Here is a 21,084-nt window from a genome sequence, read left to right as displayed (position 1 = left end):
AACCCATATCTCTATGGTCAATTGATATTCAACAAAGGGGGCAGAAGCATAAAATGGAGTAAAAAATAGCCTCTTCAACAAATGGTGTTTGGAGATCTGGACAGCTACAAGCAAAAAAATGAAACTTGACTACCAAATTACATCATACACAAAAATAATCTCATGATGGATAAAAGACTTAAATATTAGTCATGACAGCATAGAAGTCTTAGAAGAGAACATAGGCAGGAAAATTTCAGATAGTCCACAAAGTGATATTTTCACTGATCTGTCTCCTGGTGTAAGCAATATAAAGGAAAGAATAAACAAATGGGACTACATCAAATTAAAAAGCTTCTGCATGGCCAAGGAAAACAACAGCAAAATGAAAAGGGAACCAACCGTATGGGAAAATGTATTTGCAAATGATACGTCAGACAAGGATCTGATCTCCAAAATATATAAAGAACTCACATGACTCCACACCAGGAAGACAAACAATCCAATTAAAAAATGGGCAAGGGACCTAAACAGATACTTCTCCAAAGAGTTCATACAGAGGGCCCATGGGCTCATACAGAGAGAGCCTAAGTGCCCATCAGTAAATGAGTGGATAAAAAACCTGTGGTACATTTACACAATGAAATACTACACAGCAGAAAGAAAGAAGGAACTCCTACCCTTCATGACAGCATGGATAGAACTAGAGAGCATTATGCTAAGTGATATAAGCCAGGTGGCGAAAAACAAATACCATATGATCTCACTTATAAGTGGAACCTAATCAACAAAACAAACAAGCGAGCAAAACAGAACCAGAGATGTGGAAATAAAGAACAAACTGAGAGTGACCACAGGAGTGGGGGGAGGGGAATAATGGGGGAAAGAAGGGGAAGGGTCAAATCAAGGAACGTGTATAAAGGACCTATGGACAAAGACAAGAGGGGATGTAGGATTGAAAGTGGAAGGTGGGGGTGGGTAAGGCAGGGGAGAGCAATGAGGGAAAAATGGGGACAACTGTAAATTGAACAACAATAAAAAAAACCAATATGTCGGAAGCATAGTTTGAAATAAAAGCAGGAAATCCAGACCTAAATTGCCTGTAAGGTATAGCTAAATTATGAAAACTGTGCACAGAATAACCTGCATATCCAAGATGCCACCTTCATTCCATTCAACAGGAATGATGGGGCCTAAGAAGGGAAATTTGTGATTGGGTTGTCATACTTTTTCAAAATGCAGTTATGTTTCCCTCTTACACTTCCCTTAGACCTGAGTGCTATAAAATAAAGACATCAACTACCTGTCGTAAAGGAAGGACAAGTGGCCAATGGCTGGGTTTTTGCACATTAGTATCTTGCTCACATCACAAAATATAACTCAAGCCAAGCTCCTACATTCTAGCCTGGGTGGGTTATGCGCCTCTTTAATTGACTGCATCATTTAAATTTGCTTTTAGCTCAGGAGCTATTAACAAGGAGAAGCTTTATAATTGAGAACAATTGTAGGCCTTTCTTATTGAAGGGAATAGGACATGAAAACCATTAAGACTGGCTTACAGGCTGGCAGATAACACACAGAAGCAGCTGTTTGTAAGTTAGGAAATAGTAGAGTATTGTCACTTATACTATGTTAGAAGGTGACAGGAATACTCTTTGTCATCCATAGCAGTAGAGAAAGGAAGGAGATACACTAGATCTTCAGGGCATCCTGATTTCTAACATGGATCTCAGCGTCCCTACTGCCGCAGGCTGCTCCACATTCTCCTTGCGGACTGGTTTTGTGGTGAACACAAAAATGACAATTCTGCTCTCCTGTTTGGGCTAAGTGTGATCTCAATAAGCTGGAACAGTTCAGCAGACTCTAGGATAAGCCCTTTGTCACTAAAATGGTCCCCTGGGCCCCGTGCAAGGTTGCTGAGATAAAAAATTTTCTCAAAGCTGAAAAAAGCTGAGCCAGGCTTAGACTAATCAAAGTGTCTGAAACCTCCTAGTCTTCCTTTCTTTCCTTTTTTCTTTTCTTTTCTCTTTTCTTTTCTCTTTTCTTTTCTCTCCCTTCCTTCCTTCCTTCCTTCCTTCCTTCCTTCCTTCCTTCCTTCCTTCCTTCCTTCCTTTCTTCCTTCCTTCCTTCCTTCCTTCCTTCCCTCCTTCTCTCTCTCTTTTTTTTTTTCCTGGCGCAGAACCAGCAAAAGAGCAACAGAGCCAAAGTTACATTTGTGTGCCTCTGCAAAGAAAAGTCAGCTATGGTAGGGAGGAAAGGCAGAAACCAGCAAGAGAAAAGACGTCAAGATGAATTTACATCTGGGAGAAACACAGGCGTTTACAGTTCACCTAGAATCATGCAGAACCCTCCCTAGGAGCCTGTGCCAGACTTTATGCTAATATCCTCCATTCAGTCAGCACAAGCTGAAGACATAATCCCTGGACATTCTGTGCTTCCTCCTCTAGACAGTAGGGGGTACCAAGGGGACCCCAATTCTCTATGACACAAACAAGGCAGAAACAATGATGAGATCAAAGCTTCTGCCCCCAACCCCTAGGTATTTGCGGTCCTCATCCATTTTAAATCACATATAAGCCTTCCCAATTGATGTAGGTATATTTTTTCAATTAAAAACAAAATGAAACAAATAGGCGTCCTGTAGAAGTCTCTCCAAAGTTCAAAGCACAGAACTAAAGCACTGAAATGCATAAAAAGCAGCAGCAAAGCAATGAAAATAAAACCATGCCAAATAAAATAGGAAGCTCCCATGGATTGTTCTCTCTGAGAAAAAATGCTGACGAACATGCTCCCACCCTCCAGGAAAGAGCAGTATGTCCCCAAATCAAGAGGAGAAGGAGCATGTTAGCATCTAGGCTGAAAGAAGCATCTAGACCAGGTGGGCAAAATGAAGCAGAGGGCAGGGCAGAGGCTCAGCAGGGTGGGAACAGGAAGCAGCTGGGGGACACATACACAGACAAATGGGAAGGGCTGTTGGAGTCTTTCTGGGAACTGTAACAACTGGCGAATGTAAAGCAACCAGGCTGAGGCTGGCTCTGAAGAATCATGTAGAAGGTGAGCAAAATGGCAGCTGGGCCATGGCCAGGTAACAGCCGGGATTGTTCCCAAAGAGCACTCAAAAACACCAAAGAGATTCTCTGCCAATGGCTGCCTTTAACAAGCTAGCTCAAGGATTCCCTGGACAGTTTCATCTCATCTAGACCAGTTCTGCTGTAAGTAAGGAACCCGGGCTAGATGACAGGGCAAATCCCAGATTGACGCAGGATGGAGGTGAAGTTTCTTTAGTTCTTTAAAACAGAAATGCAGTACTCCAAGTCAAATTCACGTTGAGGAGTGGGGTAGGGCAGGTAGCATGCCGCTTCCAGGTAAGCCAAGGACTCTTCAATGTCCTTTGGCATAGAGCATCAGGGTCCCAATAACTACTGCCAACTCTCCACCCCGATCTAATACACATTCACACCTCGGGGTTTAGGTTGAGTATAGAGGAGGGGATTTAAGACTATACTAACTGAGGTCAATGGATTGGTTGCTGGACTTCTGGGTCTACTTTCTGGGACTTACCTTTCCAGTCCATGAGATATTAGAAGTTCTTTGTGAAAGTTGAGATTCCATTCTATCCATGCTAGACTATTTCAAATCATGGTCAAACTGAAACTCCCATATACAGATAAAATTCTACAATAAATTTACACCTGCAACCTTGTAACAGTGTTTTCCAGCTACATGTGTCTTCATTCTCCTCCCTCAGAATACAAAGCCTCTGAGTACAAGGCTCACATCTGCCATCTCGTTCATATGGTGCCATTCTCTGTATAAGAATGCTTGACGGACCTCACTGCCCAGCTGGAATACAACAATAGTGCACATTCCTCTGTATACAAGGATGGCATCACCAGCTCTTTGTCATAGAATAAAAACTCTGAATTATATTTCTACTACATGTGCAGATAAGTAAAGACACCTATCTATATTCATCCACAGTTCATCATCCTTCCCACCAATTTTGTGACTCTCTCCTATGGGTTGCATAAGATAGCTAACTGGCGCCCTGGTGCCCTGGCCAGGTGGCTTGGTTGGTTGGAGAGTCCTGCGGTACACCAGAAGGTTTCAGGCTTGATTCTGGCCAGGGCACATACCGAGGTTGAGGGTTTGATCTCCAGCAGAGGTGCATATGGAAGGCAACTGATGATGTTTCTCTCTCACATCAATGTTTCTCTCTCTCTCAAAAAATCAATAATTTTTTAAGGGGCCTAAGTGAGATTAAAAAAAAAAAAAAGATAGCTAGCTGGCTCCTGAGTACACCTTAAAACCATGGATAAAAACAAAGATAAATATCTAAACAAGGGACAAAATACATGTCCCTAGGCCCATTAACACTGTATTTTATCCAACTCATCTGGCCACACACACCTAGAGTTCGAAAAGGCCAGCTGTCTTGTGATGACCATTCCCAACCGGGGACCAGGAGACCTGCTGTGGGTTCCCCTAGCCCCTGGCCTGGGAAACAGGCTACAAAGCAGTGTCATCGAACATTTTTGCTTTTGTAGCTTCCAAGAAAATTTTAGAATTCTTGTTTTCACACATTTTAAATTAACATTTAAATTTTTAATTATAATTTTAATTAATTGCAAAGGCTATAATTCTGGCATATTGAAATTATAACAAATTTTAATTAAAACATATCACTCATTTAAGTGTGTGTAATGAAATCTAAATACCACACCCATTTTAAAACCACCTTCATCCATCAAAAAAATACACGAACAAGATCTTTCCCAGTAAAAAAGGCCTCATCATTGTCTTTTTTCCTTGAACTCGTATTTTCATTCCACTTCCCCACAGAATTTCCTCTTGACATTATGTTTTAATGCTTGAGAGGCTTCCATTAATCTTCCCATTATATTTCTCTATAACAAAATGTGTATAAAGTGATTTTTTTTTAATTTCCTGTGGCCATGAGGCTAAGTGTTCACTTTTCCTCTAGTTTGAGCTATCATTACTAACGCGCACAACCGATCCAAGCAGCATTAATAACTACTTGTAAGAAGGTTAATGCAGTTAACATGGAAAGTACAATTTAATTGGAAAGGCATTTCTAAAGAAATGGAAAGAGCTAGTTTATTGTTCTCCTCAATTAGTTCATATACCTATGGATGAGTATTCCTTATTGCTATAATAAGGTGGGGTTTACCATCAATTCCATGCTTTTTTTTCACTTTTATATATATAAGCAGTAAGATACCTTGTTTTCATAAATAAGAGCTAAATGGAGACTTATCAAAAAAAATTTTATGTATCATCTTATAACCAGATTAAGTCCTTCTTCGATTTTGCTGAAGGTTGAGAAGTAAAATCTAACCTACAAAAAGATGTGTGCCCTGGTCATTATATCCATCCCCTTACCAACAGAGACACCGATATTTTCATAGTCCTTTGTCAGTGGGAAAGTTTTGCACCCCAGGACCACACACCGCGGGTTCTCCTTTGTCAGTGAGGGAAGGGTGACTGTAAGCAGTGAGATGGAAAAGAAGATGTGGCCAAATCCTTTGGGCACCTACAGAAGTTGGGGACCCGGAATCACCTCCCTAAACTACCCATGCTTTGTGTCTCTTAGAGAGTCTTCACATTCTCCAGAGTGCTCGGACCACCACCCACCCCCTGCCCCAGGGGCGCGACCCTCCTCTAAGCAAGACCGTTGCTGCCACACGGGCCATTCCTTTAGAAGCCTGATACACATGAAAGGGAACTCAGTTTGGGTAACACATGAATTCCCTCACAACACATCAGCCTGTAGCAGATCTCAGGTCTACACAAGAAGTAACACATTTTTTAAAAGGACAGAAACATAATTCTTGTTCAATCTCCTTGAAAATAGAGAAAATGCCTAATAAATTACCATGTCCTGACAATATAGAAATTAGACTCAACAAAAGACTGCAAATTCAATATTTTTAATAATCTCAAAGAAAATCTGGAAACAATCCAAATGTCTAATAATAAGAAAGCTACTACATAAATTACGTTACAGCAGCCATATAATGGGAGAACATGCAATATTTTCATTGGAAGTACATATATTAACATCAGAAAATATTCTGCATATGATGGTGACTAAAAAAACACACACACCGGGAACAAATGTGTAAATAAAATTTCACATTAATGTGTAAAGACATGTGTGTGTGAAAAAAAAGCCTGTTAAAAAATGTATTAAACTATTTTCAGTGGTTATCCTTAGGTGGTGTAAATATGGACTGTTTTCTTACTTGCTTTTTTAAAGTATATTTTACTGATTATGCTATTACAGTTGTCCCATTTTTTTCTTCCCCTTTATCCCCCTCTGCCCTGCACCCCTCTCCCTCCAGCATTCTTCCCTCCCTTAGTTCATGTCATTGGGTCGTACATATAAGTTCTTTGGCTTCTCCATTTCCAAATACTATTCTTAACCTCCCTCTCCCACCCCTGTCTATTTCTTACCTACCTACCACTTATGCTTCTTGTTCCCTGTACCTTTTTTGTTCTTTCTAAATTTTCCACAAAAGTCATGTATTTCTCGGGATGAGGGAAAATTAAAAAAAATGAGGGCAGTAAGGAAGGAAGGGAAATAGGTTCACAGCTCAGGGCGCCTGCGTGTGGCTGCAGAGTTTGTGACATGGTGTCCAGCCACCAAGCTAGCCAGTGAGAGGCTAAATCCATCCCACACGTTGTAGAGCTGCATTCCCCCCAAAGGGGGCGCCATATCCTAATCCACAGAAGAAGATAACTGTCCAGTGTCCACATCCTCACTGAGGTTATAGTCATTTCTCTCCTTGACCATTACCCTTTCATCCCTGACTTCCACAGCTGGTTCTTTCCTCTCACAGACTCTCCTTACTCCACAGACAGGTAGAAATGAATGCAGTCGGGTTCCTGTCATACTAACCTCACAAAATATCTCAGTTCACGTATGCGAAAAAGCCATTGGTCAGCAAGTATCATGCTATTAAACAATGAGGTTATCTGGGCTTTCAGGAAAAGACGGTGGGCAATTTTTCTCCCACTGTGTTCCACAACTCCAGTCTCCTTACCTCAGCAAGTGGGGAGGGATCTTGACAATGGTGTCCACACCACCCAGGGTTTCTGCAAAAAGAAAGTGACAGCGTGAAAAATAAATGTGCACAGGTTGGAATCTGCATTGCACATAATTTCCCTGTTAGTTTCTTTTCCCCCCGGAGATTTCTATAATTATAAAGTAGTCAATTCTCAATTCTTTGACTGCAAACATTCATACTTAAAAATACTTCTCCCCTGATAGCCCCAGAGACTTCTCTGGGGAAGGTTAAAAATTAGGACGTATTTCCCTATAGAGACACAGAATGAATAGTTAAATTCCTAACCTAAACCAGAATTACAATTTGATCTAGTTACAATGTACTAAAGTTCTATGTTCTTGCAATAAAAACAGAGAAAGAAAAGTTGTTTCCTTGAAACTATGGTTTCAATACCCTTAAATATTTTACACGTGAGGGATTTCAACTTCACAAAGCATTTTATGTAACATCTCATTATTCTTGCACACATTTATGACATGGTGGATTAAACTTTTTTTTAATCGCACTATAATTAGGTTATGGGAGGCTCACCCCAAATCTCATTAATTCAACTTGGATGTTCAATTCTTCACTATTGTTGTGTGTGGATTACTCACACTATTGCTGCCTCCAATTGTGGAGATAATGAAAAGGTCACTATTCTCTTCCAAGAAAAAAACAAAAATTGCTTCTATTTCAATAGTTCCAATTTGTCTCCGGTTTTTCAGCTCAAACAGCGTTGACTCCTCTCCTCACTGCTGAGAGGTAATACACCCTGTCAGTGTGAGTCATTTTCCCTGGGGGAGGGGAAACATCTCCCCCAACCCTGCAGGAGAGCAGAGGGAACAATGGACACCAAATGTGTCCTGAGACTTGGGAGCAGGAACAGCCAAACCATGATGCTAGCATCCGGGCCTGTTGTGCCAAGGGGACAAAAAAAACACTGGTGTGAGCAAAGCAATCCCCAAAACCGGTCAGATCAGTGCTGCGGTGGCCACAGGCCAAGAGAAGCAGTGAGCGGACTGCGGTCAGTCCTTAAGATGAGACAGGATAACAAGAAAGCGAAGTCCTGACTGATCCTCAGGGGCTGGGAACAGCTCGAAGGCCACATGGGTCAGTGCGGCCCAGCAGTCAGCACGGCAGGGCAGCGTCCAGGACAACTTGACACTGCTCCCCACAGGGGGGTTCTGACACCGAATGACCAAATTGTCATGATTTTCCTCATCAGAGAAAAGGGTTTATACTCCACCCAGAAAGTGCAGCAGTGCCCAGTGCCCAATTCCACAGCTGCTAGAGGAGCTAAAAGAAGAGGAAGAGAGAAAGGGGAGTCACAGAGCAGCCAGAGTGAGCCCATTCCAGTCAAGTGGATGGAGATGCTGCGTAGGTAGCTGCACTGGGGTCTGGAGGTCAGAGCGCAGGTGTGGGCTGGTGATGGAAACCTGGGCATTACACTCTCAGGAACCAAACTGATGCTGTGGTTATGGCTGGGAATAACAGAAGAGAGCTCAGGGCTAACTCTTGAGAAACTCAAACACTTTGTCAAGGAAAAGGAGCTGGAGCTGGCAAAGGAGACAGAGCAGCTCAAGATGTTTCATAAGACTGGTTGGGCGTGGTCAGAGGCCAAAGCAAAGCTGGTGCCTGGTATGCTCAGTATGGCCAAGAAGACCTGTAAGACGGGTGTGGGGACGTTCTGCTATTGAGGTCTCTGTATTCGTTGCTGAGAGTCGGTGGGAGGATGGAGGGGAAAGATTGAAGTGAGTGGAAGAGTGAGTAAAGGATGCGCACACATTCGCTGTGGACACTCTGAGAAGTTCAGCTGTAAAGGTAACAAAACTGGGGTTGGAAGGAAAAGTGGGTGGGAAGACAGAAGGACGGAAGGTGGGTAAATAGTATCTTTCTTCTGCTACTTGGTGTTCCAGTATCTTAACTTTCTCCTCTCCTCCATTTTCCCAGCCCAGTCTACATGAGTCCCTGATATAAGTTTTAAAAATGTCTAAAATGAAGGCATGGTCCCTTCTAGTTCTGATGTTGTGCCATTCTATTTCACCCTCTTTCCCAGCTCACAAGCTTCCAGAATTACCAGTTCTTGAAAGAGAATGCTAGTCTTTCAGGCTCTCCACAAGCTGACCCCTTCTTTATTCTCTTCTATTCCCTAGTCACACCATTTCCTCACCGACAACAACAACAACAAAAAATCTAACAAACCAGATAGCACCAAGTAGAGGAGAGATACATATATATTCCTTGCCAGTTATTATGCCACTATTAAAAATACCAATTCTCAGAGAAGTTATTAATGCCACAAAAGTACTAAAGTTAAAATAGTTAAAATATAAATGGCAATTCAGCATATATGATATCATACTCTGCAAAAGGAAATACTCCAAATTGTGGTGTTATCGTGGGTTGTGAGATTACAGGTAATTTTAATTTTTTCTTTATACTGTTCAAATATTGTTCAGTACTCTAAAGTGAACACACATAAGTTTTATAAATAGAAAAGGATGAATATCGCTTAAACCTCAAGTCATTAACACGTTGATTTATTTATCGAACATCTGCCTCTCATACCGTAGGTGCGGAAGCGCGAAGAAGCACAAGCCACAGTCCTGGACAGTGCTCAGGAAGCTACGTCCACACCATTGCCATTTGCTGTTTCGGACGACCAGCATCCGCTACCTGCCTTCTGCAGCAGCCCCCTACTTGTGTTTTGAGGATACCGTCCTTTCCTGACCCCAGGACTTCACTGGGCCTTGTAGCCTGGGTCTAAGCCAGGTAGCTCATTCCATTCCTCAGCTAGAGGACTGATTCAAGGACACACACATGACCCAGCGGCACCAAGAGAGAGAACAAGTGAAACCAAGGACTGTGCAGCAGTGACTGGGGGAGCTCTACTCTCTTCAGAGGATCCCGTGATGGGCTGAGTGAGAGATGGTCCCTTTCTCTACGATGGCCTAGGTGTAGAGATGACCCCTCTCTCTTGCGCTGATTTTCCTGGGAGATGACTCCTCTCTCCTCTCTCCCTCATAATGGTCCCAGCGGGAGAGGACCCCTTTCTCTCAAGATGATCTAAGTGGAGGTGATCCCTCTTTCCCTGAGACAGTCCAAGTGTGCTGATGCCCCTTTTCCATGAGATGATCTAATGTGATGGTCCACAGGCCCAAAGCGTTGGGGGCGCGTGCAGAGTATGCTAGATACCTCAAAAAGAGCAGAGCAAGGTCCCTGAACCAGTGTCTAGTTCCCAAGCCGAACTCAACGCACAGCCTTCCAAGGGACATTTAGTTAACAGAGTGAGTAAATTCTGTTCTGCTTATGTCAGTTTGAATTAGGGTTTTTTTGTTTGGTCGTTTGTTTTGGTTTTGGTTTCTTGAACCCAATGTATTTATCAATGATCCTGCCCGAGAAGGGTTGCTGTGCACACAACTGACTGTAATCCAGAGCAGCAGGAGCTTTAGGAAAGTCATGAAGGCAGCCTCTGAACCCAGAGGACCAACTGATTCAACTGAGGAGTTCCGGGAATGAATGCTTGCGAAGTGAGTGGGGTCTTAGGAGACTGGAAAGGGAATTCCTGGTGGAAGGCCTGGCAGGAGCAAAGTCAGAGGGGTGTGCAGAGCACAGTGTGTTCAAGAAAGTACTGCAGCTTCCTGTAGGCTGTTGAACCCTTGGTGGGGGAGCAGTAAGAAAGAGGGCTGGGGCTAGATTCTGAAGGGAGTTCTAAAGAATTTATACTTTAATCTATAAAGAAATTGTGGGGCAGGGGAGCGAAAGTATTTTGTATTTAAACAACAAAAAGAAGAAGATGGCCCTGACCATTGTGGCTCAGTTGGTTGAGTGTTCTCCCGCAGAGCGAAAGGTTGCCAGTTCGATTCCCGGTCAGGGTACGTGCCTGGTTTGTGAGGTTGTGGGTTCCAGATTCTGGGCTGGAGTGGGGTTGCATATCAGAGGCAACCAATCCATGTTTTTCTCTCACATCAATGTTTCTCTCCCTCTGTTTCTCCCTCCCTTCCCCTCTCTCTAAAGAATAAATAAATCAAAATAAAATTTATTTTTAAAAAGAGATGGAACAGTGGAACACGGACTGGAGTAGGAAAGATCAGAAAACCATATGTCCGTGCCTTTGTTCCTGCTGCGTTCTCCCTCTGATATAGCCTTCTAATAAACTTCTACAGGGAGGAAGTATTTTATTCATCCTTATGTATCACTGCTCAGGACAGGGGAGGTCTTAATAAAATAAATATATGCTAAATAATAAATAAAGAAAAGAAGCAACCCAGAGCTTATCCATTCTTAAAGTCAAATCTACTTCAAAAGTCCCACCAGCTCACAGCCTTCACCCTCCCCCACCCCCCTTGACCTCTGCCATCCCCACCTCTTTGATCTGTTTTCCTGGTTGACTCATTCCGGCCTACACAATGAATGCCCTGCACTGTTATTTAACCCTTTCATGCACGCACGTCTCATCTCGCTAACTAGAGAAAGAAAACCTCTCTACTCTTACAGTCAGGCTGGACTCTAGGCTCTTGACTCGGACAAGCTACCTGCCTGGGCTCTGGCCTTCCTGGGTAGCTTCAAGGACCTAAACTCAGCAGCACTGCAATTTAACTTAACAGGATGCTGAGCATCAAAGTTCAAACATTAAAAGTACTAGAATACTCTTCTTCTCCCTTTTACCAAAATCTGCTTAAATTACAGCAAAATAATAATGACTACAAGGAACGGCGTGTTTAGAGTGCAGTTGGGCCCTGCTTTATTATGTTAGCCAGCCATCTGTGACCTTTCAGTAGAGGCATTTGGGAATCTGGCTCTGAATCACTCAGCTGAATGACAATGGCAACGCAAAAACAGCACTGTGGCTTTAAGGGCCTCGCTGCTCACATATTTATCTGGCCCATTTTTCTTTAATAGTAAACAACTGGTCAAGTTCTGGTTCTGCCTACAAGATCGACTTCCTAGATAATATTGTAGAAAATAATGTGAAAATATGCAGATGTAAAAAAAAAAGATATTACTATGATTATCTGTACACACAGCCCCAAACATATGTGAATTCAGACCTAAATATTAACAGAGTCATCTAAAGCACCGTAAGAATTTTACATTTAGTGGACACCTGGCACTTTTCTCTCTTTTCAGTATAATGCGTCAAGTACTGGTTATTTTTTGGTTGAGAGAGAAAGGATTTCGATTTTATGTTTTAATGGAGTGGCAAATGAGGAATCACATGCGAACTTGGGCAAAGCCAGAGGCCCACAGGGCTGCCCTGGTTTCTCCTTGGCCTTTCCTTTTTTAAAGCAACACTGTCACCCAAAGTGTGTTCCTGATCTCTTTGCATTCCCATCCAGACAGACTCGATTGCCCATATCCTCGCCTGATTGCAATGTCTTTGCTCATCCTCTGAGGTTGAGCTCTGCAACCTGAGTCTGATAGGAAACACAGATTTGCTGCCTGGAACTTATTTCAATGCCTGCACAGCTCACATATCTCCATCCCACCTGTCTGAAGGCCAGACCACAACAGAACTGCAAAGGTTACACAAACCCACCCATATGTTATTTTTCCATGTACAATAAACATGACAGCTCATACTTAACAAGCTGGCCTCTATCAGGAAAATCAAATTAAACAGCTATTCCTTCCTGGTTACACTCGACCATGTGTCGGGATCCGGGTTGATGGTCCAACTTCCGTTTTCCCTACAGGCGATTCATAATTGGGCCCCTGGATTCGCACCGGCTTGTGGTCCTCTCTCCTTCAGAGCCCGTGAGCAGGGACCTCTGTGCTGGGGATCTAGAGAAGGTACCCGCCCGGCGTGGAGGAGAGGTTCCCCATTAAGGTTTGGGAGAAGATAAACGAACCATAGGGGTGGACGAATGTCAACACCTGAACCAAGATTCTCGTTACGCACATCAGTTCAAGGAGGCAACTCTCGCAATTGCGCGAAATGCATGCATAACAGATGCTCAGCGAAAGCGCCCAACGATCAGGGCCGTTTCAGCCCAAGCCCGCGCGGCCCTCCGGCGGCGGCGGCGAGCACGGACGCCCCGCCGGCCAGCAGGTGCCCAGCGCCCCGCGCCGCGCTCCGCGCTTACCCAGGGCCCAGGTGCAGCTCTCTTTGATGGCTTTGTACTTGCTCCCGGACGCTTCCTTTTGCAGCTTCCTCAGGATCTCTTCCATCTTGACCTTCGCAGGGGCCTGGCAGCCGAGAGCTAGAGAAGCGCGCGAGGCCGGAGAAGGGAAGCCGCCGCCGCTCCCTGGCCCTGCGCGCCTAGGCTGCCGCTGCGCTCGCCAGCATCCGGCCCGGTGCCGCGGCAGATGAATCAGTCCGGCTCGGAGCCGCGGGCCACGTCAGTCCCGTCGCCCCGCCCCGCCCGCTCGCCTGGGTCAGGTGCAGTCCGTGCGCCGCGGTGGCGGCGACGCTGGGCTCCCGGCTCGAGGCTGGAATGGCGCTCGCCAGCCCGGGCCGCCGCGAACGGCCCCTGGGACGGGAAGGCTTCGCGGAAAGGTGGAGGCGGATGTCCTGCGGAGGCTTGCTGCCGGTCGTTGGCAGGACTCGGCCCTAAGAAGCGTCTGATCACCGCGGACTGGCAGCGGGGAGGGGCCTCTCGACTGTCCTGCCCGCTCCACCCCCTGCGCCAGGCAGGCAGGGTTGGGGCGAGGGGAGCGGCTCTGTCCCGGTCGCGGAGGCCTCTACACCCCCTGCTCCATGCTTTCCCTATTTAGTGATCAGCTCCTCCGGGTCACTCTAGGTACCACTCTCGGTGCCCGGCCCAGGCGCTACCTGTGATTACACTGACTCTGCTCAACATGTACACAACACTCTCGTGTGTGTGTGTGTGTGTGTGTGTGTGTAGGTTAATATCCCCATTATGCAGACGAAGAAACCTAGCCCAGAGAGGATAAGTTACTTCCCAAACCAACAAGAGTTGGACTCAAAACATCTTGAATCCAAAACCCCTTTATAAAATCTCTCTTCCTTTCCTTTCCTTTCCTTTTTTGTGCTAAATTGTTTTCCTCTGAAAAAAAGGAAGGGGGCACACTGGGGTACAAGCAGCAAAGGGCCATGAGACTTGGGTGCGGGTGGGAGAGTATGAACAAGGAAAACTTCCCCAATGAAGACCCCTTAGGCTGAACTTGGGAGGCGCCCCCGGTGGCCAGGGGAGGCCTCGAACCTTGAGAGAGTGCCTGGTGTTTCAGTCACTTCAAGCCTTCTTCACTGATGGAGGCCATGGGGTGGAGGAAAGGGGGAGAAAAGCAGAAATCTCATCGGGAAACTCACTTTTTCCCTGTCTTGGGAGCTGTGATTGGGAACTAAGATTTGAAGTGTAATGATTTTTCTTTAAAAATGCAAATATAGCGGTAGTGAGGAAAATGAACTGCAGAGCGAAGGACTGGCTGCTGGGACGACAGCTGGAAGAGTCTGCAGCAACCTAGAAGTGAGTTAAGCCAATGCGGGTGGAGAGGAATTGAGGGAAATAGAACAAGAGATATTTAGGGGGTAGAAGCAGTAGGATTAAGCCACTGGTGTGGTAGCATATGGAATGTCTTCCAAATTTCATGTTTGGGAAAATGGGAGGATGCTGACCCGTCCTCCAAGTTAGAGTGAGGGAGAGAAGGGTTTGGAATCCGGGATTTTATGAGTTCAATTTTAAACATGTTCAGGTTGAAATGATAATGAGAGAACCATAGGGAGTGTTACCTTTCGGCAGGAACTCGGAATACAGCTCCGTGGTAAAAATGAGGATTTGAACACTCAAGTATTAAGATTGTTGATGCCTAGGGTTTGGCAAAGGTTGCTGGGAGGCAGTGGATGGAATGGGAAGAGCAGGATGCCAGGGAGGAAGGTGGGGAACTCTTGCCCTCAAATGATAGGCAGAGGAACAGATGCCTGGAGAGGAGGCTGAGAAGGAGCTGTCAGAAACCTGAGGTGTGGGAGGGCAGCCAGGAGAGGGAGTGTCGGGGCAGGGTGTCCAGGAGCTGAGGGGTGGGGCCATGTGTTCAGACTTCTTAAGTCCTCTTCCTACTGAGGAGGAAAAACTGTTCAGCCCCCAAGCATCCTGCTCACCATTTACATCCCATGAAGCCACGGTTTTAAAACATGTTTCTTTCCAATGCTGCAACAAATAAAATAAGTAAAATAAAATAAAATAACTATAAACATTGTAGTAGATAATATATTAGACTACATTGTTAACTGGGGAAAATATAGTTCACAACTTTATAAAATATAGAAAAATAAATTACAAACATGTTCAAAAGTTAAATTTAATAACTGAATCATAAGAGGTTTAGAAGAAAATGTAAGTGAGTATATTTATCTTACTGCATTAAGATTATTTCTCACAGCCAGCTAAGGCATAAACTGACCAAAAGGAAAGGTAAACAGCTCTGCTAATTTCAACATGTAGAACCTGTATGTCAGACATTTCACATGAAATTAAAAGAGAAATGACACACCGACGGATAGATTGAAGGAGGGAAGAGCATAAACCACCTTCTAATTTTGTATTTACATTTTTTACTCTTTAAGGATATTTGTTATCCTTATAGTTAAAAACAAATTTGCGTAAGATACAAGCTAGAAAAAATATAACCATTTCAGAGATATAAAGCTTGAATAGCTTTGTAAAAAATGTTTTTTACAAAGTATTAAAAAACAGAAGCACACTCTAAAAAATACAGTGAATATGAAGTCAGTTCAGAGAGGAAAAAATACAATTGACTTAGAATTTATGAAAAATGTTCAAGCACCTATTAATTAATAAAAAGAGACAAATTTTAAAATAAAATAAGATTTTTTATCAATCACATTGGTGAAGAGATTTTAAATGCTATTGCCCAGTTAGTAAGGAGCTGGCCGATTAGGTCCTGTCACGCGTCCCGGGTGCTGGGGGAAGGGTGACCTGGTGCCGCATTCCTGGAGGGGGTCTGGATGTGTACACAGCATAGATGAGGTTCCGACCCAGCTCTCCCACTTCCAGGAAGTCATCCTGAGCGAGCGATTACGGAAGTGGGTAAAGATATTTCTACAAGGATTTCAATGTACAATGTGTTGTTCAATCAGTTTTTAAAAATTGAAAACTTCAGACAAATGTCCAACAATGGAGAAATGGATAATCTACAATATATGTATCCATAAAGGAGCACACTATAGAGCCTTTAATAAAAATGTGGGATACCTGAAACTAATGTAAAATAATGTTGAAGGTAAACTAATTTAAAATAAAATTTAGTCCCCTGGCTGGTGTGGCTCAGTGGATTGAGTGCCGGCCTGTGAACCAAAGGGTCGCCAGTTGGGTTCACATCAGGGCACATGCCTGGGTTGCCGCCCAGGTCCCCAGTAGGGGACACTCAAGAGGCAACCACACATTGATGTTTCTCTCCCTCTCTTTCTCCCTCCCTTCCCCTCTGTTGAAAAATAAATGAATAGAATCTTAAAAAAATAAAATAAAATGGCAAAAAAGAATAACGTGGGAGAGAAATTTTGAATGACATGAAAAGTGGTTTCTATATATTTAAATAAGAAGATTGTAAAATGCTATGTACTAAATTATTTTAATTTTATTATTTAAATATTTGATGTGGATGCAGAGATAAGTATAAAAATATATACATATATAGCTGGAAAACAAACATGAAATGTTAATAGTGTTTATATCTGGTGGGGTTATCAGTGTGATTATTTTTGCCGTAAAGCGTTTTTACTTTTACAATTGCAAAGGGTTTTTTTTTAAGGTAGTGGAAAAATGAAACAAAAATAATCAGGTAACGAGGTCAATGGCAACAGAACGGACCAAAATAAACACAGAAAAGGATCTAACGGATGTGAGACTTTAGTTAGAAAGCCTGCCCCAGAATAGTAATGAGGGCAGAGAGCCTGGCTGCGGAGAGTTGAGAGCAGGTAGAATCACATGTATAAACAACCCGCTCAAGATGCTGGCTATGAAGAAGAGTGAGAGAATCATTAAAACACTTTTTTTAAAAAACAACAACTCAGTAGAAAATAACCTTTTTATTGTCACCCAGTGTACATATAGATAATGTATCAGAAAACAATGTTTTCTTTCTGTGTTGCAAAATGTTGAGCACATACAGTACCATGGCAATTACTTTAAATGTTTTTTGTAACTGTTGGAAATATTCAGCATCTTGAAATATATTATTACTCTTTCCCTAAAGATCCAAATTCAGTTAATTACAAATGTAAAAAAAGTGAGGTATATATGCCAATTTTGTTGCTGAAATATCAGCTCAGAAATGTTAGCTAAATAAGATTTCTTTTAAACAGAAAAATGTGGCTCCCATTCTTGCATTCATAAAGCTTAATTAGTATTTCTTCCTAACAACCAGTAACTCCAGTATGATCCATGTACATATATTCGATAATGGACAGGCTAAGCTGCTTTAGCAAAGACCCAATAGATACAGTACTGTGCAGAACATAGACTTTTATTTCTCTCTTAAATTAAGTCCTGAGGGAGTGGTCCATGTTGGCACAGCAGTTCCAGGAGATCATCATCCCTTAGAGATTTGTTCCCATTTGTGGCATCAAAGGTGCGTCCTAGGTGGGCTATGTTCTAGTCCATAAGAAGAGGAAGAGAGTAGATGAGCCTGGGCCTCAGATGTACAACAGAAATCACACAGATCCCTTCTCTTATTCTGCTGGTGAAGACAGGTACAGAGATACAACCGTATGGCAGAGGCCGTCTGGGTCCAGGGCCCCATCACAGCTCTGCCCCTGGGGCAGAGGGAGTGGGTTTGGTGGGGTCCACCCATCTCAGCCACAGCTCCCGTTTCTTAACAAAATAAATCAAAAAGTAAACCTTTCTCTTAATGAAATTAAACAACTATCACTACTTTTGTTTTCAAGTTCAACAGATTTGGCAGAATTCTTAGGATGCCAAATCTTTACAATATGTGAAAGTGATTCCAAATGGTAATGCAGATGCTAATTTCTGACAATGTTTTGAATTACTCTGCTATGTCTCCTGGTCTTATTTACTTCTGAATCACTTGCAATTTCATTACAACTTACCAGTTCATTTTATGTTTTTCAAATAATGTATTTTTTCAAGTTCTATTAGGTTACTGAAATCAGTTATGTATTAGGTTAAATTTAAACAACACAATAAATCCCCTTATAAAAATTATCTTGTCAATATATTTGGCAAAAACTGAAAGGGTTGTTAACTTATGAGTAAATACTATAAATATTAAGGCTCTTGTTAAGTAGAATCATATAACCTATGTCTGTTCATATCTACCTAATTCTATTCTTCTATTTGTTTCCTTTTTCATTTTTTATTTTGCATCTTCTGTAGAACTAAAATTTGTTAAGAGAATGTGTTTTCACTAGAGTTTCCAATTTCTCAGCCGATTTATCATTCAAGAATCATGTTCACTATACCCGTATAAGATGACAGTAATTTTTTCAGCAACCGTGTGAGTAATTTTGTCATTTGCCAACTACATGCAAATAATATGATAGTAATCCTTTCTCAGTAACCTACATGAAACAGTGTTGACAAATTTATAGTTTTTTCTTTGAAAATATGTGAGGGCCTTGACTTCCTGTATATCCAATGTTGTGTGTGTGTGTGTGTGTAAGATTTTAAGTTTTCACTTGTAAGAATATCATTGCAAATAATACATTTTTCAGTAGCTTTGAGCATATGAAAAGCTATAATTAATCTTTATTAAAAGGGTTGCATTTATTTTTCTGGACAATAGCTCAAATTTATAAATTTATTGGCTAGAAGGAACATTTTTGCCAACGTTGTCATTATTATGGGCCCAGATCTAGCAGTTCAATCAGAACATGCTACTGTGTTTTTCACATCCATATTCTTATTTCTTCTAATAATTAATGGATTATTTTAAGGATAACTTACAGAAGTTTGATTGAAGTGCACAATTATTACAAAGTCAACCATGCCTAACACTTATGCCTCATCCAAAGACACATTGAAAGTTATTAACTTATAACCAAAACTTGATGGAAATATTGTTGCCTTTACCAACAGTGGATAAAATTGTTCAAACTTCACTTCATAATTAACTGTTAATTACATTGGCATCAATTAAACTGTAAAACATCAGCTCTCCTGATGCAATTATGATGGAATCCAGAAAATGCAATGAGAAACCAGTGAACAGAAGAATGAATGGCTGACTCCTGGCCAATGCATTGTCATTACATCCCTCCCCCAGCTGTCAGTCAACTTAGTTGTCCCCAGTATTTGCTGCAATAGAGACTGCTTGAACTTTGAATATATGCACGGTTATCCTAAGTTCCACACTGCTTCGTTTCCCAAATGGGTACACTCTGGTAAAATGAACTCACTGGTTTCATAACACACTAATGGGTGAAGAACTGAAATTTGAAAAACACCAGACTGGTGGCAGATTTGAGATTACAGAGCCTATTGGTGGAACTACGTTTACATGAAAGAAATGAGATATAAAGGCAGAGGCTGAAGAAGCAGGAGGCAGCCAGACTAATGAGTGAAACAAGTGCCCTAAGGGTATGAGAAAGACAATATTTAGAGTTCCAGTAGATCAATGGCCCCGTTAGGGGACAAGACCAATCTACAGTTGAAGAGGGGGAGACAGAAGGCTGGGTTTGATGATGTTTAGTTTGCTGAGGTGGGAAGGGGAATTTGTGGGAGCTACGCCTGATGACTTCTGTTTTCCTTGGGGAGCAAGAAGACATTTGTTGATTGTAAGAGTAGAGCATAGATAGTGGACCAAAAGTTTAGAAATGGGAAAGAGAGGTGGCTGAGGATAGCTAGAAGGCTTCCTTGAAGTGTTGGGGGTCCAAGTAGTTCCCTGTTTACGAACATTGAGGAAGCAGTCCCAATTCAGCAACATTTCCAAATCTTATTTTTGGGAATTATACACCCCAACCTATAACAATCACGTGGTCTGGTTTGTCTAGACATTTCCTGTTGGACCAGAATACCATTTGGAAGATAAAATTTATACTCTCCTCCCTTACTATAGAAACATTCTACAGGCATGGAGCCTAGGAAGCTGTGATTTTAACAAGCACCCAGGTGTTGATTATTATTACTGAAGTATAAGGTTATCGCAGAATCATCTATGTCAGTATTTGACTTAGCAGGGCAATGATTTTTCCAAAAGCAAGGGGACTACGCTTTTGAATAAGGACAGTGTGAGACAGTGTGACTATGAGACTGTGGCTTCAGTCAGAGCTGAAATTCATTGTCCGCGGTAAGATTTATCCTACTACAGCAGGATCCGTTGTTATGATTATATCTGCTATACACGCATGTATATGTATGTGTATACGTGCACATGTGTTTGTCTGTATGTGTACATGTATGTGCACATGTGTACATGTATGTGTATATCTTCTAATCTTGTTCTCTTTTTCCCTAACAATCCCTTTTGTCTCAAACAATGTGAATGCAGCAGAGACTATTTATCTCTCTGTGGCCACCCCTGCCATAAACATCATCCCTTAAATAATTTACTTTCTGTTGTGCCATAATGCTGAAAATGCTATGAAAATTTCAATGTAGTCATATCACAGCATCATATTAGCTTCAGGAAATCTTTAGTCCAGAAAACAAATTGTTCTGCATGTATAACCAGTTCACTTTATAATTTGTGCCTGAATCATGAATAATTATGAATAATAATGTCTTCTTAGCAGCACTTTTATAATGAAAGAAACCGATACGGGGATTTTAAATCACTTTTATTTTATGTGTTTGTGAGTTCTTCTCCAGTCATTTATAATTAGTGGTTAGAGCAGATGGCAAAAGCTAAGTATCAGGTAGTGTAATCATAAAACAACCCCCTCACAAAAAGCAGAAATGTTCTATATTGGAAACTTATTACGTTTACTGAAGGAATTTTTTACTCCACTGGAATACATTGCAAGAAATTATGATATTAGATAAAAAGATATTTCCATATCAGGAAGTTCAAGAAATTAAGATGCTGCTGAATTTAAGTTAAAGGAATTCATAAATGTTTCAGAAAACATTATAGTAGAATTATTACTATAATT

The 21,084-nt window shown here is 42.2% G+C and overlaps 1 protein-coding gene across 4 annotated transcripts in view; it reads right to left on the bottom strand.

The window, feature by feature from the left end:
• Positions 1 to 13,552, bottom strand: part of ARFGEF3 (ARFGEF family member 3) — a 166,346-nt gene extending 152,794 nt beyond the window's left edge. For 3 of the 4 annotated variants that reach the window (XM_024551901.4, XM_024551902.4, XM_024551904.4), the window contains exons 1-2: positions 13,139 to 13,551; positions 7,047 to 7,098 (exon numbers count right to left, since the gene is read on the bottom strand). In XM_024551901.4, coding sequence (XP_024407669.2) covers positions 7,047 to 7,098; positions 13,139 to 13,223 — 137 coding nt within the window. In that variant the 5' untranslated portion in view covers positions 13,224 to 13,551. Of the gene's footprint in view, positions 1 to 7,046; positions 7,099 to 13,138 lie in introns of all 4 variants that reach the window. The other variant, XM_024551900.4, reaches the window with a different exon arrangement.
• Between the last annotated feature and the right edge of the window lie 7,532 nt (positions 13,553 to 21,084).

This window comes from Desmodus rotundus, chromosome 11 (genome assembly GCF_022682495.2).
Source record: "Desmodus rotundus isolate HL8 chromosome 11, HLdesRot8A.1, whole genome shotgun sequence".
NCBI lineage: Eukaryota > Metazoa > Chordata > Mammalia > Chiroptera > Phyllostomidae > Desmodus > Desmodus rotundus.
This window is presented reverse-complemented; position numbering and strand designations above follow the sequence as displayed.